Source organism: Nipponia nippon, unplaced genomic scaffold, assembly GCF_047370975.1.
Source record: "Nipponia nippon isolate SJK-2023a ecotype South Korea unplaced genomic scaffold, ASM4737097v1 scaffold_14, whole genome shotgun sequence".
NCBI classification, from domain to species: Eukaryota; Metazoa; Chordata; class Aves; order Pelecaniformes; family Threskiornithidae; genus Nipponia; species Nipponia nippon.
In genome coordinates this window covers 13,509,331-13,530,303 of record NW_028262330.1, presented here as the reverse complement: position 1 = coordinate 13,530,303, position 20,973 = coordinate 13,509,331, and the positions used below count along the sequence as shown (strand labels likewise).

Sequence of the window (20,973 nt, the reverse complement as noted above, 5' to 3'; positions counted from 1 at the left end):
CCTGCCCTGAGGATTTTGTTAGCCTTTCCCCTGCAGCCCAGCCAGGAATGTTTTACCAAAGCAGAACATCCAACATGACACCGTACAGAAATCAGACACCCCTGTTCCCTTTCCTTGCTCTTCTCTGCAGCTGGAGAACTGCTGGAAGGCTGAAATCCCCTGGCACCTGGGGCTTCTCTGTGACGAGGGGCAGATGATAAGTCTGTGGGCAGAAAGGAAACTGCTGATGCCAAGTCCAAGCAATTGGGGATGGCGAATGAACAGAAAGTATCATGAATTTAGTAAAAACTTTGCTGGCTTGGAGTACAAAGCCCTGCTGTGGAGCAAGACACTTTGGTCTCTGGTGGGGCTGGTTGAGGCATCCCCTCACTCTTCCAGAGAGGTGCCATGGAGGCATTCTACTTTTCCACCAAGAAACCCCTTTCTCATCCCTGCTCTAAGTACAGGGAGACCCTTCTCCCCAAAGAGCAGTGCGAACCTTTGCCACTACGTGCTGTTTGTCAGTCAAAATAAGCAATGCTGTGCCAAGGAGATGCATGAGAAGACACGCCACTGTTATTCTGGGGAGCTGATGCGAGTACTTCCTTCATGACAACATTTCCTCCACAACTTGTAAAACATGCAGGGAGACCCCTCCATGGGAGGAGGAGCGATAGGGCACAGAATAGGTGTAGTAGTGTAGAAGCTGGTGTAGGTACTTAGTACTGTGCTGCAGCTGCTTTACGCCATAGCTGGGTGTTGGGATGTCACAGGCATGGTTATGGGATGGGCAATCCTGAGAGACAGAGAGAGACAGCAATCCCACGGGCTGACAGTGTGAAACATAAGTGAACTGTGAAAAAAACAGGCAGAGCAGAAGTGGTGTAGCCAGAGCCAGCACATGCTCCCATGGGACTGAGTGGATGCTCAGGAACTCAGCTGGGTCCTTATTCACAGGGTTTCTTGTTCCTACATCTTCCTCCACTGTCACAGCTGGACCACATTGGCTGCAGCTCTGTGAGCAATTGCGAAATTCCTTGTATCAAAGAGGAAAAATGAAAAAAAATTCAAATTTTCAGCCCTGTTCTTCCAGCCAACACCATACCAACACCTGAGGATGAATGGCCCTTGTTCCCTTCCATCTCCTACTGAAGAACCTGGAGGGGAGAAGCTCCAGTATGAATCATCACAAATACATCTGCATTTCACTGGTGATCATCTAATGTTGCTGCTTTCTTGCAGAGCAGAACAGAGAATATTATTCAGGACATAAAACACAGCACAGAAAGTCACAGCAGCCCAGAGCAAGTGAAAGTCAAACTGTCTGGAGAAGGTGAAAAGTATGGGAAAGGGGTTCTCTTATGAAAAGCAAAGATGACTAAATCTCCAAGATCGTTAAGATACAGGCTGTTAGCCTCACTGCCAGATTTCAGAGTTTGAGAGAGTTTTGCTCATTCTGGCCTCCTTTTCTTTTCGCGAGGAGACCAAGGTGCAGTCAGCCAAACGAGCAGTGAAACACAGCACGCAGCATGCAATATGCTGAAATGCAATAAAATGGACTGAATTCAGGGCCAAATTTACCCTGTAAGTCCGTCCTATAGACTAATACCTTTCCTGGGCTGGAGGGGTGTAGCTCCCACACTGTGTTCATATATGTTCACACTAACACACTCCAAATCTCTCTTCCCTTGCTGGTGGCTCCCTACCTCAGTGCTTTGGGCACTTCTACCCAGAGTGGATGGGTGGGATAGATTTCTCCTCCAAATCATAAAAACCAGACTATTGCACGGATGTGGGAAACTGAAACAGTTGTAGCTGGCGTCACAGGAAAAGTGAAGCTGATCACAGGTTCACCAGAGCTGGAGTGCGGGTTTCCTTGTGGGCAAAGAGAAAGGGGCAAAGCTTGTGAAGCTGTGAGCACCTCACAGGTATCGGGGGGAGGAAATGTGGGGACCAAAGGGAGGTAAGTGGCTAAACAGCATCTGTTGGAAGGAGATGCAGGAGAGATTATGGCCAAGACTGCATTCCTGAATTTATGGGAGAGGGAAGCTTATTAAAACAAAACAGAAAGAGAAAGAAATTAAGACCTGAAAATGAGATTTAGTCTGATCAAGGTAACATTCCCATTTATTTTGTATCATTGCACATGCTGAACTGTGAAGCACTGGAAAGGCACAAAGAAGCAAGCTTGTACTTTTTTCTCAGTGAATTAAAGATTAAATATTAGATTTCTTCTATCTTTACATAAATAAACTCAAAGTTATCAAAATGCTCTCAGTCAGCTGTATTGGGTTATGCTATATATGGTTAACAAACTGACCTGTATCCACAACTTCCATAATGCTCTATTATCAGGGCTGGCTTGTTAATGCAATCAGTATGGGATTGTGCCTTGTGCTGGGTGTTGCGAGCCTGTGCAGGTGTAAGCTTTCCATCTGATACCGCAGGTGTCATCTTCTGGCTTTTGCCTGTTCCCTCCGGCAGGATGGCAGCTGGCAGGCTGCCCAAGGTTGAGAGTGAAGGCAACCACGTCCCAGAAGGGTGCATGGTGCCTGCTCACAGCCTGAAAGGAGTCCAGGTCAGTTCTGGCATTGCCAGGGGTCTTGGCAGCCAGGAATGAGCAGTGCTGACCTCTATCGCCCTCTGCCTTGGTCTTTCCCAAAGACCGTAGTATATCCAGGACAAGGTCTGAAAGGGGCATTTTGATGCTTCCCAAGTTGTAACTCAGCACCAGAGAGAAGAAAATTATGTTCAGCTAGGAAGAAAAAGAAACCAGGATTATGCTCCTGGGTCAGATGGAGAAAGAAATTTCATTCCTGGACTCCCTTATTTCCTTGGGTAGTCAGTGATACTCATGCACTTCTTAGAGATACTTTGGGTACCTGCTCCTTCTCTTGCCCTGATACTGTCACCTAGCCTTGCTTTTTGCCCCAGAGCACCTTGCATCCTTGTTTTCTGTGAGGGGCCAGTGGGACTTGCAGAGCATGGGGATGTGAAATCATATCCTTCCTTCCTCCTGCTTAAGATGCCTCTATTTACGTATCTACTGTTGTCTTTAATTAGTATGTTTGTGGATTTATGCACCTGGTGAGGTGCATTTGCTTACAGTCCATTTAAGATAGACTTCTTCACACTGCTGGCTGAATATGAGCCGGCAGTGTGCCCAGGTGGCCAAGAAGGCCAACAGCATCCTGGCTTGTATCAGGAATACTGTAGCCAGCAGGACTAGATCATCCCTTTGTACTTGGCACTGGTGAGGCTGCACCTCGAATCCTGTTTTGGGCTCCTCACTACAAGGATATTGAGGTGCTGGAGTGTGTCCAAAGAAGGGCAACAAGGCTGGTGAAGGGTCTGGAGCACAAGTTGTATGAGGAGCAGCTGAGGGAACTGGGGTTGTTTAGTTTAGACAAAAGGAGGCTGTGGGGAGACCTCATCGCTCTCCACAACTACCTGAAAGGAGGCTGTAGTTAGGTGAGGGTTGGTCTCTTCTCCCAAGTAGCAAGTGATAGGATGAGAGGAAACCCCCCTGTGCCAGGGGAGGTTTAGATTGGATACTAGGAAAAATTTCTTCACTGAAAGTGTAGTCAGGCACTGGCACAGGCTGCCCAGGGAAGTGGTTGAGTCCCCATCCCTGGAGGTATTTAAAAGACGTGTAGATGTGGTGCTTAGGGACATGATTCAGTGGTGGACTTGTCAGTGTTAAGTTTACAGTTGGACTCGATGATCTTAAAGGTCTTTTCCAACCTAAATGATTCTATGATAAATCATTATTGTATTTCTTTGACAGCAGCACGCATGCCATGCAAAGCAATAGCAAGGTTCGCAATGGACAGGGCTAATCTCTATTAACTCCCCTACACCGACAGTGCTGACTCTTATACTACCCTTGCAATGACACCTCCACTGTAGGAGTACTTTATTTTTTTATTAAAAGGCAATTACAAAATTCCCAGCCTCCGTGCAGCTCTTCCCAGCGCTCTCTGTCTTTCATCAGTGTGATTCATTTCAGAATACCCCTTCATGCAAAGCGCATCGCTGGGCAGCTGTCAGATGCCCATTGGGCCAACCACCCAGGAAGGGACTAAGTTTTGGAAATAATCAGTCAAGGGACAACATCATTCTGTGTTCTATGCAATAACTGGGAGATATACATCCATTGTAATGTTCTAAGTACTGGCAACTTAAACAGATTTTTAAAGGCACAAGGCTGGAATAACACTCTTTATGGCTTTCAAAAATGCTAAACAGAATATCTGTTCTTGAAAAAGGGAAATTATAGATCAGCTAGTTTAACTTCCATTTCCAGAAAAGTACTGGGATAAATAATTGAGCCAACAAACAAATACTGAAACAAATCAGGGAAAAGAAATAAAAAACAGCCAGTGTGAATGTGTCAAATCTAATCCTTCTGTGACACTTGTGGATAGGGAAGAAGCAGTACAAGTCATCCATCTTCTGCTTAACAAGGCTGTTGACACTGTCTGACACAACATTCTCAAAAGCTTATTGGGAAAACATGGTCTGTATGAAACTGCTCAAGGTGGTGCAAAACGCTTAGAAAAGCACACTCAGAAAGAAGCTCTCAGCGGGCCACTAAATGCCACAGAGTCCCCTTGTCTTCTGTGTGCCCTTCTACAAAGTGGAGTAGAAAATTATTTTATTTAATAAGAGATGAAGTTGAAAGGGGGCATATGCGTGCAGCAGAGCAGGATTACACTAGAAATGATTTTTAAAAAGAACTTAGGATGTGAGGACGTTTACAGAAACAAATCCAGTGAGAATTAGTCAGGAATGGCCTGTTGCACATACACAACGTCCAGAGCAAAATGCTCTGCAGCTGTTCTGTGGAAACAGACCTGGATCATGAGCCAGGTCAAGACCATTGGTGATGCTACACAAGTGTGAGAAGGGTGAGCACTGGGCTGATACATTGCAGATTGCAAAACAAATCACTTAAACCTCCTCCTGGGCTCAGCATGGGCATGGTCTCAGCTTGATCACTATGTTCTGCTGTGCATCACATTAAGAAAGATGAGAGACGACGGAAGAGAGCCCAAAGGACAGAAAGAAAGACCAGAAGTCTAGAAGATAAGACCTTCAAGGAAGACCCAAAGACTGAGGGTCAGTCTGGAAAAAAACCTGGGCTGAGGGGAACCCTAATAAGATTTTAAATCTAGAGAAGGCTACCATGGAAAGAAAGAGAGTATTTTATTCTCCATATCCCTGTCAGGTAGGACTAGGTGTTATGGGCTTGCACTTCAGGAAGGAGTTGGAATGAAGATGGCTCAGGCAAAAGCTGGAATCTCCGTCAAAGATTTTTAAGAACAGGGTGGACAAAATTCTGTCAGGAATGATTGAAGGAAAGCTGATCTTGGCTTTGGGCAGGAGAGGTTTCCTCCAGATGCACCTAGCATGCCCATATGGTTGTGTGGATTTAGAGCGGGTGTGTAATGCTTAGTTCCAGGCTCATGACAGGACTCTGGTGTTTTATATCATGTGCTCCCAGATGCATGCTCTCAGCTTTAACAGCTGAACACTGTTTCTTGTCTAAGAGGACCCTTTTCCCTCAGCTCATCTGTGCTGCTGCTGCATAAACCATTCCTCACCCTGGAGAGATGCTTGAAGGCAAGCAACTGTGAATCCCTGGCAGAGCCAACCAAGAGGCACCTCGGGGACTCAGGTGTTATAAGAACTTGATTTCTAACCTCAAAGCACAGACCATCACGGGACCCTTTGTAAGCAACAAAAAATAAGAGCTATCCATTTCTCTGGAGAGTGGAGGGGCAGCGGCAGCAGTGGTGCAGCAGCTGGGGAAGCAGCCGCTGGAGGAATGCTGCCTGTTTCTCTGGTTGTTGCAGCAGAGCTGTGATTTACACCCCTCGGTAGGCTACAGTGGAAGCAGCAAATCACTTCTTTTACACGGGTTCAAAAAGCAATTAGACAAATCCGTGGAAGAAATGTCCACTGAGACCATTAAATCTAAAGTCTTTCTCCTGGTTAAGGAAAGCCCTGCATCGCTAATTGCTGGGTGGGAGAACTGCTGCTGTGTGATTGCCCTGTTTTTCCACATTTCTTTTGGCTACCGGTGCTGTAGACGGGAGGGTGAGCTGGAGTAACCTCTGCCCTGACCCAGCCAGGACCATTCCTGTGTTCTTCGGCTGCATTCTCAGTGCATTCTTCAGGGATGGCCACAGACCCAGGGGTTTATTAACAAACAATTGGAGACTGGAAACAGGACAGAATCCTGTGTCTCGGAGTCAGGCCACATCCCAGACTTGCTGTTTTCTGGGTGCTGTTCAGGAAAAGCCAGGAGCCCTGTCCTGCTCTGACTCTTCCCTAGGTAAGCTCCAGGTTTCTGCTGCAAGAGGTCAGGACAGGATCTAGCTCCAAGCCTTGCTCTGCCAAACATATCCCTGGGCTGGACAAACAGCAGTAAAACAAACTGGCAAAGCAAATGCCATCCCATGCGCAGAAGCATGCTTTTATTTAACTAGCACTAAAGTTTTCGGATGCAAATAGCTTATTGAGTTGGATAAAAGTCATGGCAATAAATGTTCCTTTCTAACTTCACCCTACAAAAATATCTTTGAATAATAGGATTGCGTTTTTCCAAAAATATTCTTTATTGATTTACAGCAGTATCACATTAAAGCAAAGCATTAGAGTTCCTTCATTAATGAAATAAGACACACAAGTCTTATTATATTAGTGATTTTCACAGAGTAACTCAGTAAGCTATTTTTAATATTCTCATGGAGGCATGCCAGAAAGATAATATTTTTATGTTCTATATTATGTTCTATAGCAGAGAAATATACTTTCAGACAGTTTTGACTGACGTTAAAGTGTGCTTGAATGCCCAGGCATGTTTTCCATCCCTACAAAGTGACCAAGGAGAGAGGAGTTTTATCATTAGCACAGAGCAAAACCTTAACAGAATGAAATCCTGGTTGCCACAGTGTCAACAGCATTTCCCACACACAGCACCCAGAAAGGCTGGAAATAAAGGACAGTCACTCCTCACTCCTCCCTCTTTGAAAGGCTGGAAATAAAGGACACTCACTCCTCACTCCTCCCTCTTTGAAAGGCAGTGGAACTAATCACTAATCTGCAGCACTTTCATATCAGGAATGCTGCATTTCAACCAGCTACAGGTAACTGAGGAAAAACCTCTGCTCTTTTTCTGCAGCTGCCATAGAGACAGGAATCCTGTCTCCTTACCCAGTTTCCAGACTGTACCCACTACTGCATCCTTTCCAGTGCAATTCTCACCCTCGTTTCTTCTCTCTCCAATGTCTCTCCACTCTTTCTATATATTTCTTTGGTATTGCATCTCAGGAAGAGGGAGCACCAAAACGTTGCTGTCCTGGGTGACATACAGCATGAGCAAAGCCACACCTCTGAGCAGCTTGTGTGACTGTGGCTGGACTGAAGTGCAGGCATGATCTCAGTTTCCTTTCTGCTGTATTGTGATTGTTCTTCTTCATATGGTACCTATTCCAGACAGTCCCACATTGCAAAGGGCTATTTCAGGCCTAATGAGAGGCTCTTATCAACTTTCAGGCTCATTTTCAGTGGAACGGTTCTCTACTGAGTGAACAAGATCACAACTCACACACACACGTCAGGGGCTGCCTGAGGCTTTTAGGGCAGATTGACATTCAAACCCACATTTTAAACCCTGGTTCAGTGCTAACAAAGGCAGCCTCCTTCAGGGGACCTTTGGGCGTACAGCAAAGCTGCTGATCATTCCCATTGAGAGTCTGAGGCTGCACAGAGCTAAGGGGAGCACGCACCTATCAATGGGATGTTTTAGAGCTACCAGGTGCATATTTGGATGACAGCAGTCCATGCTTGGACAAACCACACAATGCAGAGGGACAGATTCTGTGTCATCTCCTCTGCGGTTTCAACAGAAACATCCAAGGGCTGGCAAAATCTCCCACCTTCTCAGGATTGCTGCTCCCTTTTGATCCCCTTCCCTGCTGGAAAGGGTCTGTGTCTTCGTCCCTTCCTTGGTGTCTGTGCAGAGTTCACCAGGGTGGCAGAGCACTTTCAAAGTGATGCCCAACCATTATCCCTATGTGACACACATCAGGGTCTGTAGGAAACTGAGGTGACCTGCACAGCTCTCTCGAATCATTCCCGCAGACCTTTATGCCCAACAGACATTGAAAAGTAAGAACTAAAATATGCTGCCAAGGCTTCAAGTAGCCAGGCTGCATTTGCAAATTCTGGAAGCCAACTTAATGCTCACTCTTGGAAGTTCTTATTTTGAGCAGTGATTATGCCAGTACCGCAGACACGAGATGTTTGCAGGGTTGGGCCTTGAATCTAAGAAACCTCCAGTCATCATCACATTCACATAGCCTTGTGCTGGCCTGGTGTCATACGCATCACAGACTTTTTAGCTGAGCTTGACCACCACATCTTGGGATGATGCAGAACCCTTCTGGGCTGTACCTGCCTGTGAGAACTTCTCAGCAGGACTGAAAGCACTCTTAGTCCAAAAGGACTCTCTTGGCAGCACTCTCTTCTGCTTCCAAATGGGCCTCAATTGCAAACAGATGGTCATAATTTTGAAACCCCAAGAACCACAGGACAAGACTACAGCATGCTTGAAAGCACCTTCAGGAATCTCTGGCAAGATCTCCAACGTGACAATGATGTTTATGGACTATATGCAACCATCAGGAAGGGATCTGTCATGTTTACATTAATGTTACGATTCCTCTTGTTTTACTAACATCTTTGCTAGTAACCATGTTCCTTCCCAGCACTACTCTGGTGGTTTGCAAATGCAGTCCTGAGTACAGAACATGCAGTGCTTCTGCTGGCTTCACATTAGTCTCTCCTGTAACCGATTTGGACAATAATACTGTAACAAATCCACAGCCACCTTGGTCTCCATGCCTGTCACTGTGCAGCAAACCATGGCTGCTCATAGCTGCAGGCGACAGCAGCTTTGGCAGTCCAGTGCTCCTGCTGCTTGGGCAGTGCTCCTCCAGTTGTGAACAGCCTGGAGCCTGTTCCTGGCTTGCTTTGTGGTCCTCCAGGACTTCTTGCTCCTGGTCCCCTTGCAAACTTAGAGGCTCGCTGCTTGGTGTTTACGGGCATGCTAAAACTTTGGCCAGCCTCCTGATGCCATCTCATAATTAACAGTGCCTATATGTCCCCGTCCTTTTTCTTCTCCTCTTTAACTTCCCTGGGTAGCTGGAAACTATGCTTCAGTGTGAGCAGTGCTGCTCAGTGTTTACTTTCACATTTCCAAACAGTCTTTTGCATTCTGACCAGTTCAGCCATCCTTGGCTAAACTGTGTACTGCTGAGGACAATATCTATTGTCCTGCATGCTGCTGGCTGGCCAGAGGAGTGCTTCATATCTGGTATGAGCATTGTAGGACTGTGGTTTTGGGAGAATCACCCATAAAAGGAACAAATTGAAGTTCATTAACCCTGAGCTAATTAGTGTTTAACATCCACTGCTAACAGCAATGTGTGCCATACCCCTAAAACCCATCTGCAATTGCAACTCCATCCCCTGCAGCTCTATAGGTGCTGTTGACCTCTAGAAGGTTTTAAAAGGGATTGGAAGCACCATAATCAGCCCTGCAGCATCAGGAATATGGGGACAGTGAACACAGCGATGATGGGAGAGCCTGGCTTTGTGTTCACAGGAGCCTGTGCTGCCTGGTCAGTGTGGAATTACAGCCATAGTCATGATGATGGTTAGCCATGAGATTTATTTTTTGGCTAGTTTTAACATGAGACAGGAATCGTCAGCCTGTGAAAGGCTCAGCCAGGCTCCTGTGCCCTGCCCTGTCCATCAGAGTTCAGTAAGCCCACTCAGGGGAAGCAGTTTTGGTCTCGGTGAGTTTTATTAGCCTCCCTACTTCCCTGTCCCTGTAGTACATCTTCCCATGCATGCCCCCACCTGGAAAGCTCAGAGGGCCTCCAGCCAGCATGATGGGCAAGAGGCACACAGAGCTGAGCACCTCCCTGGGTGCTAACAACCTGGACAGGCTGTTCCCCATTGCAGGGGTTGCTCATTATCCTTCACCCAGGCAAAACAAGTGCAAAACAGTACTGAGGCAAGAAAACCAGCTGCTGCCCTACCTAGCCTGGAGAGAGGTTCATGAGCCCTAGTCCAGGAGATGTGAAAGCCAGCAGTGCTACAAGGTCCATGATCATAAACCACATCCCTCTCTGGAGCCTTGCAAGGGCTGACATTGTGGACACAGGGCACTGAGTGCTAAACAGCTACTCAGGTACCAATGCTGATTTATTTGCAAAATCTCCAGGTTCTTCATATGATTTCTGATCCTTCATCTGTGATGAGTGTGACAGTAGTCTGGTTACCAAGCCTTAAAAGAGAACTCACTGCAGTGATTTACATCCCTTACTGTGAAAATCAAAAACATCATCCAGGGAAACAAAGTACCAGCAACACAACACAACTGGGCATGAGAAAATCCATAGTAGAGCCAAGAGGTTTCCCAGACCCCAACTATCAAAACATTCCCCTCCTGCAGAAGAACTCAGTGAGACAGTGTGGGAGGCTAAGTTGGGAAGGAGGGTTTGTAAAGCAAAAACCTCAGCAATATAGGAAGTAAAGTACAGGTCCTATCTCAGTCCCGTGTGTCCAGAAAAGCCCAATGAAGCAGTACTCACATTGATCTCTTGTGTCCCCACTTCATAGCCTCCAGCACTGCCTGCCCCTGAGCAGCAGGATTTAGGGTGATGGGGGAACAAGAACAAGGCAGCAGAGATTTCCCATATCTTCGGGGAGATGTAATGCAGGAGAAACAATGGGTGTGCAGACCCAGGGCTGCAGCAGTAGCTATGGAGAGATTTTGCTGCTGCTCAGCAGCCTCAGAAGGAACAGCCTTCTCCCTGCGGCGTTCTCTACGTCCAAGCCAGAAACAGGCCTGAGTTGGCCCTAAATGCATATATAACAAAGACACAGCTGTGAATTTCCTCTCTTCTCATTTTAAAATATATGAGCTGGTTTGCACAACCCCAGTATGAAGCAGCTTTTCCTATCCATGGAGCTGTTCTCCAAACACCACCCCAGCGAACTAACTACTGGGAAGCAGCCACAGCACTAAACATCTGCACAAACGTATTGTGCCAGATGCTACCAGAAGACAACGCTGTGCTGGGTCTGGAGATAGATTCCTGGAAGTGCCACCCCTTCAAGCCTGCCCAGAACCAGCCCTGAGAAAGCAGGATCTACAACAAACATGGGAACGGAGCGCAAGGGCTACGATTGCAGCCCTGGGAGATTTCGCTTGTTGCACAAACAGAGCAACTGGGCACACAAGGGAACACGAGGGCAGACAGAGCTATTGTGACAGGAATGTCGAAGGAAGGGAGGAACTAGCCCTAGCCAGCTCCACATAACCAGCTCCAAGCAGCTCTCCCATAGAGATCTTCCTGACTGTTGATTAGCCATGCGAGCAGGCTCTGCATCTGGCACACTAGTCTCTCTGGTGCTCCCCAGCTCTCCATGAGGTCTGTGGCTCTGGCTGCACTGTCAGCACACAAGCCCTGACCAAGCAGCGGCATGGATCATGCTTTCCAGGCATGGATGCCTGCACTGTCTCCTCCCAGCCCCAGAGCAGCCAGCATCCCCACCCTGTCTGCTCAGACCTCTCCTCTGGGCTTTGCAAACGAGTGAAACATTGCAGTGGAAGTGCACGTAAAGCCCTGGTCCATCCCCTCCGCAGGAAGCTGGAGGCCAGCCCCAGTTCAACCCAGATACTGGCTCACCACTGAGGGTGGACCTGGCTCCTCAAGGAGCCTGGCACCCTGTGGCACCCAGCGGCACCCAGCTGCCCGAGGAAGCCCCGTGCCCAGGACCTGACCCTGATCCACAGGGGGAGCCCCTGGTTTGAGTCCACTCACCCTTCCCACGGCAGGGACTGGTTCCCAGGCATTTCACCCTGGGCTGCCTCTACTAATGACAATTTCCACGAAGTTAGTTAAAAAAAGAGCTTGCGCTGCACTGTGGAGAATGTCATGAGGATTATGTGGTGCCGTGTGGTTTCTGTGCCGTTCCTCTGTAAATTGTGCAGAGGTCAGACAGCTCCGAGCGAAGTGCCTGCGGGGTTCACACATGCACACGTGCACGTCCACACTCACAAACACTTGCGCACACAGACACGCAGATGAAACTTACGTACTTGCTTTCCTTGTTGTCTCTTAATTTAAAAAGTCATTCAGAGTGAAAATATGTTTCCTCTTTGTGAATGGACAAATCTATCACAGATGGTGCATTAACTGGAAACATCTTTTTTTCCAGTATGTTCATATATTCATTCTGTTCAAGGACAGAAGGCAACATTTACGATCAGCTCTTCAATGTTCCCGATCTTTGCAACTTGGTGATCTCCTTCTAAAAGCTGTAGCAAATCATCACCTCTTCTCCTCTTACCAATTCTACAAAAGCACAGGTTTAAAGGCTGTCAGTGTCAGCAGTGAGGCATCAGTTATGACTTGTTGATGTGGACCAAAGCTGCCTTTGCATTTGACTGTAATGAAGTCTATAGTACTTTGTGTCTCCTGTGACTCCTTTGGGCTTGCTGCTCACCAGCTGAGAGCACTGAGGCAACTGAGTATGAAGCAAGGGCTAGAGAAAATTTCCCAGATGTTTCTGCATAAATGTGTGATTTCCTTTTACTTAAGAACAGATCTTTTGGAAGGAACCAGTGCGTCCCAGCTGAAAGACTTGAAATGTTGGAGATTGCAATAAGTCCCTAGGTAAGCTGGCCTAATAGACAAATTACCCTGAAGAACTATTTAAGCGTCATTTCTTAGTCTATTTTTCTGTTAGTCCTAGGGACTTATTGCAATAGGTGTCGTTCCCTACCGTTCCCTGTTAGATTCTTCACTTGAGTATATGTGTGCTTGCTCATCATGATGTTGTCGATATTCCCATTACCTCCAGAAATAACTAATGCTTTCCAGAATCCTCCTGATTTTTGGTGTCAGTGAGCTCAACATGCTACTGAGGCCTGCGGGTTAAACACACATGGAACAAACAAGGTGTTATTCTTGCAAGAGGATGTTTTCTTTTTATGATTTCAGGGTTATCAGGTTTTCTACCACAGATCACAGTTTCAAAAACAAGTTTCACGTGTTCAGATATCATTCACATGCCATTCATCAGGCTTGATTATGAATTAAGAAATGTGTCCTGGACTGAACTTTGCCCTTGACTAGCTAGCTCTCAAAATTAGCTACAAAAAAGAGGGAGATGCCAAGTGTAACCTGACTGCAGGTGCTCCGAGCAACGGCCTCAAGAGTGTGCAAATCATGAAAGCAACAGAGAAATAACTACAAATGTAAATGAGATGAAACACAAATGCAAACTCTGCATGGAGATACCAGTGCTCTTTCCCCAGTACAGCAGCGAGAGGAAAGCTTATAATCACTGACACACTTTGTTTATTGCATCACAGGCATGGTTACAAGGGAAGGACAATATGCAGAGCCTGGATACTGAGTGCTAAGGCTGGTCTGACAGTGGAGTGAGAAGACCCAGTCTCCTGGGGGCTCAGTCCTGCTGGGTGCTGAGCAATGGTCTTGACCAGTGGGGCACTCAGCCCCACCCCAAGAACAAACTCACTGAAGATGATGATGCCTCAGCACTACTGTGTTTTGCAGCACCAAGGCTGCGATAACCAGCAGGATGGGGTCACTCGAGGAAGCACTGCAGGACGTGGTTCAAAGCACGTGGAGATGGAACAAGAAGGATCATGACACATGGCGATCCCCATTTCAGTTTGATTTCTGAAAGAGGAAACAAAGCAGCAGCAGAAATGGGAGTGACTCACGCATAGCCCCACCATGAGAGGGGGTGAAGGTGATTACACAGAGCTGGGCATAGCCTTGTTTCTGGGTGGAGACCAGTCAGCTAGGCAGGGTCACCGTGGGACCGAGAGCAGGTTTAGTCAAGTGATGGGGGAGACGGGAACTGACTCCAGTCTCCCAGCCACCATCACCCTGCACGTGATGTCCCCATTCAGCAGAGAAGGGAACCCCGCCCGGTAAGCATGGCCAGGGCCCCGCGCATCCAGTGGGTTCTGTGCTGGAAGGTGAACTTGGGACTTGACACATGAGAAAACAAGACTCGAGGTGACTCTCAGGCTACCAGGCAGGTGGCTGCAGGAGGCAAAGGCCAATCTGACTGTGAGATGAGTTCTCGGCAGGGTGGGCCATTTCTGTCTGAATGCATTCCAGTGTGTTAGAAACTGGGAGAAAACAGTTCTGCGGTGTAGCCCCCTGTCGACAAGCGAGTTGCTTTACCCTGCAAACTGCAGCTAGCAAGGGCCAGGAGCCAACAGCAACGCTGATCATGAGGTGTCAGGAAATGTTTGCCATGACTTTATCCTTAAAATAACCCCTGTAGACATTTTGCTCAGCAAAGAAAGGTCCTACCCAACCTCTCAGTGCACAAAGCAACGCAGACCCCCAAGGAGGAATGACGGGTCACTCAATGAACTCCTGTTAAAAAGGTAACTAAACTCCAGATGGCCAGCAGGAATGGAGTAGGACCACGACTGGCTGGGTCCAAGGCAGGGCCTTCATTCTCTGCCACCACCGCTTTGATCACTCAGCCAGACTGAGAGCTTGTGAGAGGTTTGAAATATGCAGGCAAGTGGGTTCCTCCTGGCTGTCTTAAAGAAAAAAAAAGAGATCCTAGGAAACAAATGAACCACTCAGCGCCTTAATAGAAAAGTGATGTGTGTGGTGCTTGTGCAAGTGAGACGCAATTCAGAGCTCTGTTATGGAAATTTTGCTCTGTGACAAATATGTTATGAATGACTTGTCTTGAAAACATGCCAACATGTAGGTGCTGCTATCACAACATTTGATGACTTTAACTTACTGTGAACGTTCTTGTGATAAATCATGGAAAACCTTGCTTGTGCTATCTTTAGTCACTGCAATGTTTCACTCTCACAAGTCACTCACAGCTCTAAAAATACAGTTTATATCATTGGATTCCTGGAATTCTTTTAGTTCTTACATTCTGATTTAAGTGGCATTAAAGCTGGGCTGCGCAGTTCAAGGCTGCAGGCTGATATTTCATTGCGGATTAGATATCACCTGGGTTCAATACAATGTTTGCAATATTTATTTGATTTGAATCCAAAGGTAGTTTGGAAAATCTTCCTGTAGATATACCTCTTACCTGGCTATGTGGTACAAGAGCTAGATTTTGTATGGGACTAGATAGTAATTTAATAACCATTCCAATATAGATTTAAACTAAAACACATGCTCACCACAAGAACTGAGTGGAGACTATGTGGGTTTTTCTCCCCAAAACCTGTAGGTGTCTTGCCTCTTCTGGCCTATGCACTGTGATGCTGTGATGACTTCTAGGTCAGACATCTCACATCTCTCTCTCTCTCCCTTTTTTTTTTTTTTTGGTTTCACTTACATGTCTTTCATAGTAGTTATTGATTCAGAAACATCAAGAGCAAGAAAGTCTTGACCTCCCACCAGCCTTGCTGGATTTGATTACCAGCTCACCAATGGTTGATAGTTTGAGCAGAATTTAATGCTTTCTAATTTTCCTTGATAGGGACTATGAAGCACTTTACGTTTTTTTATCCCAACTGGCAGCTCAACAAAGCCCAGCAATAAAAAGCTCCATTTGTGTAATAAACCATTGTACAATCTGCTACTTACGGACATGGGCCCTGAAAATGTGCAACCTTTCTTCACATTACATTAAACGCAAACCAGATGGGCACTTGAAAATCCTCCCCTTTGTTGCAGGGGGCTAAAGGAGCTGGTGGTCAGAAGGTCTATTTCACTACACAAATAAACAGAAGAGTTTAACTACATTATTTTACAAAATCAGCAATGGGAAACCTATGTGGAAACATTATGAGCAGTGAGCAAACGTGCTGCTGAACCAGAGTAGGCACAAGGGGCACCCTTCAGCTCTGCTAACTACAGTAGTCAGTGGCCTCTGGCCATGTGCCTGTGGACTAGATCCATCACCTGCAGCGGGAACTCTGACACCCAAACTTGGAGACCCGTATGTGGAGACAAATGGGTAAAATGAATCTCTTCTCTGAAGGGTGTCTTGGTCAGAGCTGGTCATCTAAACTCTGATAGTCACTGGAGAGAAACGGGACCCTCCAGAGGGGACTGAGCCCATCCTGAGCGGAGTTTCCGAGGCAGAGAAACCTCACCAGATCAAACAGGATGTCTCATACTTAGATAACTCCCTAAGTGAAATACATCTCACTCTCAGAGTCCTAGGGCAGGGAACAAGGGACAGCAGCTCTGAGGCAGGGACTTTGCTGTCTCTGGACTGGACCAGAGGATGCCTATCTCCTCACACACTGAGCACATGTACTAAGACAGTTTTTGAGGAGCTCTTTGATAGTAAGCAGCTCCTGCATGTCCTCTGACCGCTTTTCTTGTCATTGTAAGTGTTATCATGAAATTCTTTCTGAAATCCACCTGGCCAAATTGGCACTGGGAGAGATGTGTGGCCAGTCATCCACAGAGCCTGCATCCTCACTGCCTTCCCCGCTGCCGGGAAGGCGTGCAGAGAAATCATTATCTTCAGTCACATAAGGAATGAGCAGGGTAAGGGCAGTCTTGACGCAAGCCGGAGAAGACAAGCAAAATGTTGTACAGTTGTTCCCATGGCACAGCTGCCACAGATGGAGTACAGGTGTGTAGCATGATGGGATGGGGTGAGATGGGATGGAACGGAGTGGGATGGGATGGAAGCTGTTACCAGCTGAAGAAAATGATCCTGGGAGCATTGATGCTTCGGAGTGTTACCACTGGCCCTGGTGTCAACACCTGAGAGGGTTTCAGATGGACCTGGGAGGGAAAAGCAGCTTATGGATCCTAAGGATGCTTAAGGTGCTGTCAGGAACTCCTATCCAATGAGCAGGCAACTCAGTTTATTACAAAGACGCAAGGTGTTGAAGAGAGCATGTTTGTTTTCCTTGGCTCAGCAATTAGACCCCGCGTGGAGGGGGTTGCCCTGTAGACCCCTCTCTGACCCCAAACTGGGGGTCAGAGAGCACTGAGCCTGTGGATGACGGAGCCTGTGAAGGATGCACATACTAAAAGGTTCTGGATCAGGGTGGGATGACCTTTGGTACCGGCACAATGGGGCTCTGGTTCACACTGTGCAGTGCGGACACCATCCCTCATCATCCCCAGACTGAAGGCTCCAGCACCCTAGGGAGCTGGCTGATGGGGACCTCAGTGCCCTGCAGGGGCCCATGTGACCACTGCATCATGAATTTTCTTGTTGCATTTTGTGCCTGCCTTTGTGTGCAACCAAACCAACTCTGGGAGGAATAGAGGTGTGGTCAGAACATCATGTGTCCTCACTCTGAGAGATGCCATGCATTGACCTTGTGAGTCAACAGTCTCACTACACGGACAGGTGAAATGGGCTGGGTGGAGCATTGATTGAGAGGGTGAAGTCACCATGTTGAGCTCAAAGTGCCTGTCTCTGGCAAGACAGAATTGCAAAAGCCCATGGGTCCAGTACCCAGCCAAGGTGTATGCACAATGGGCAGGGTGGGAGGTCTAGGCAGATCTCATCTCTAAACCCGGTATCACCAGCGACTTTAGGAAGACCCACGGCCATGTTTGCCTTAGGCTCTTCCAAGACAACCGTTCACAGCTCTGCCCAGTTCAGGCCAGTGTGGACCAGAATTTAGGAGGAGAAGATGTCATTGAGCATATAAACACCATGGGCTGTGGGATTAGACACAGTCATGGTAAAAGGGCAGCCTGACAGTGTACCATCCCAGGGGCAGAAAAGGGCCAGGGTTTGGGGGTACAGCTGAGCAGGCAGATGTCAGGATTGCTCCTTGTTGTAGAGGTAAGTGTCTCCATTTTCTTATACCTATGCATCCAGTCCTGGGTTTTTGTAGGTCCTGCCTAATAGGCTTTCTGCTTACTCAAAAGTGATTTGTTTTTACAAATTTAAATGAAATCCCCTTGGCCATTTTTGAGTAATACTAGAGTTAAAAAGACTATTTTCCTATTTAAAAATATTCTAGCTAGACTGTTTTTATTAAATCAAAGTCAAATAAAGACTGCAGTTTGAAAGTTCAGACTCAGGCAGGAGCTAGTCCTCTCTGAGGAGCTGTGCCCTTGACAGACGGGTGTCTGTCCAACAGCCACCAAACCACCACAAATCACCAGCCTGCAGCTGGAAAGCACATGGGGTAGGAGCCAGATCCTGCCTGACTGAGGTGTGCACACCCTGCACCCTCAGGAGGTGGGATGCAACAGGGCAGGAGGAGGATGGGGGGGTCACACACCTTGCACTTGCTTCTCCTTGCATGCCCTGGCAGATCCTTAAGGACAACGGATGGGAGTTTCATCCCTTTCACCCAACTCATTCCCAGGCATTGTCTCCTTCAGTGGCATAATCTGGGATCGTGGGTCCCTGCTCCCTCCTGCTGCTCTCCCCCATGTATTTGTGGGGTGAGGGATGAGGGTAGGAGTGGTGAATACACCTGTACAAGTGCCCTTCATGGGGGTGGGATATGAGGAGACACTGAAATCTTACTTTTTCCCCACGGCAATCCCAACTACTGACCCTCCACCCTGTGCTGGGGGGACGGGGTAGAAGGTCCCTGCTGTGACAACCCAACAAATGGCACTGAGTGGGACAGGGAGGCTCTGCCCTTGGCAGGGACAAATCTGCTTCAGGACTCTGCAGTGTCCTGCAGGGCAAAGGGAGGTGACCGCTGTGTCCCGCTGTGGAGGGCAGTCTGTGGGGCTGCGGGATGTCCCCCTCCCTCTCTGCTCCCCAGGCACTTGTCAGGCTGCTCCACCCGCTCTGCAGGAGCTGTCACACCAGAGGACATGACATCAAAGGCAGGCCTGGGTGCCACATGACATGCGTGACACTTGGTGGGCCCACCAGCTCCTGAGATGATGTGACATGAAGGGAGCCGGCTGTTCCCAAATGGGGATGACAGGAAGAGCCGAGCCCCTACTCTGTCTAAATGTGTGAAAGAAAGGGAAAAGCAGCAAAAGGAGGAGACCAAAGGGCTGGAGCGATGCCCAGACCGTGGGGGGCTCTCCTCTTTTAGAGACTCTGCAAACAGCCCAGCATAGAGGGGCTGCAGGGGTGGAGCCTTGTCCCAGTGGGCCACCAAGCTGACAGCCCCAGGGGGCATGAGCCCCTGACACAGGGTCAGCTGCAAGGCAGATGCTCGTGGTGCTGCAGGGCTTGGTGCAGTCAGTATCTGCATGTGTGCTGGTCATGCTGGGAGGCAGGTTTTGCCTACGGGGACCTGGAGATGTTTCTTTCTTTGCCTTCCCATTATAAAAACCATGTAGGAAAATGGATGCAAAAAATAAGGATGTGAAAGCTACAGATAAAATGTGATTTTTTTTACATCACCAAACAGTCTGCCCCTTTACAAGTCCATGTCATCTTTCCCATTGTTATCATTTTATCTTAGCTATATTTTGATATCTGGGACTGTAGAAAAGATGTGCCCTTGCTGGTGTGACTTAGTCTGACTATGGGCAGACTCTGGGCCTGGTTCTCTGCTGTGTTACTCCAGTCTGACACCAGTACATTGCCATGATGACATCATTTGGATTATTTCTGATTTATAGTGATTGAGAAAAATTGGGTCCTGTACAATAATGCAAACAATCAAAGACGCAAAGCAAAAATAGTGCTTTCGAGCTGCACTTTCACATTGCATGATACTTTCAGGACTTAATGTTGAAAGCCTTAGAGTGCACAGAAGGAATTTTCTTCATTTCATATATTATACAGTTGCCTGAAAAAAGTGACAAGCAACTCCTCAGCCTGAGCACGCTTTGTGCACGCTGAATTGTGGGGTTTTCTGTCCATCAGCTTTCTACCAACAGATCTCCACTGAAACTCAGCTCAATATCTGCCAGCAAGACTAGTTTCTGGACCCATGACCAAGGAAACATAAATGACCCTTGCAGAGGCCCGGGCCAAATTCTGCTCTCTGTTACATTGATCTGAAGCAATTTTGCTGAAAACAAGGTTATCTGAAGCATCCAGTGCTCTGTGAGAGCAGAACAGGTCTATCAGTGCCTTTGCAAACAAAATACTCTCCGTTTCTTCCCCACTGATCACATCACCCTAATTCCCAAGCAAATCCCATTACTATGGTCAGAATGCCAGTCTCTTCCTAAGACCCTGAAATGCTACGTTTCAGCCAAAATTATGGCAAACACTTGGGTCGCAAAGAACATGGTAACTGCCTCGTCTGACAGCAGCATTTAAGGCTGACCCAGAAATACTGAGCTGAGGAGCCACTGCCATTAAATCTTAAAATGTTGCCATCAGAAACACCCTCAAAAGCACCACACATAAAAATAATGATAAACCGCAAATGCAGCACATGTGAGAGATGCTAAACCAGCATTTATTGTCTCACTTCCCCTCTCTTGTCACTGCTGGGTGAGGAACTTACCATTCTTCCGCTCCGCAAAGGGTGGTGGCTGGAGCTTGGTGCCATCTCTCACTTCGCTGGCAGTCTTTTCTTTGGGTGCCTTTTCTTCTTCATTTCCACTTGGTGCACTTTTATGGTCTGAGCGATCCTGTTTGATCACACCATTCATCACCGTGCCTGAAGGGACTGGTCCAGATTCTGGCTGCTCCACTTTGGATGATCAGGTAGAGAAGCAGACACCTAAGTGACCTCTGGAAGAGAAGAGAAGCAGGTAAGGACGAAGTCCCCAACCAACCCTTGGAACAGTGAACAAAGACTGGCATTTGTGAAACAATCAGACCACAGACAATTAATTACTCATCTGTTCTTCTGTGTTAGAAGCATTGCAGGAGAAGACTTCAGGATTCCCTATTGCCTGCTTGATTCTGTTCACCCTGTCTGCTGGGTCTGCATCCTTGGCTGCTTTGCTGGAAGAATTTCCACCCATAAGCACAGAATATTTGCAGAAAGCCAGGGGTGTTATGAAAAAACACAGT

General features: G+C 47.4%; 1 protein-coding gene across 5 annotated transcripts in view; it reads right to left on the bottom strand.

Annotated features, from left to right (window-relative positions):
* The window catches only part of MYOCD (myocardin), a 268,262-nt gene that overhangs the window by 98,930 nt on the left and 148,359 nt on the right, over positions 1-20,973 (bottom strand). For 4 of the 5 annotated variants that reach the window (XM_087751048.1, XM_087751034.1, XM_087751039.1 and 1 more), the window contains exon 2: positions 20,459-20,688. In XM_087751048.1, coding sequence (XP_087607174.1) covers positions 20,459-20,606 — 148 coding nt within the window. In that variant the 5' untranslated portion in view covers positions 20,607-20,688. Of the gene's footprint in view, positions 1-20,458; positions 20,689-20,973 lie in introns of those variants that run through there. The other variant, XM_087751038.1, reaches the window with a different exon arrangement.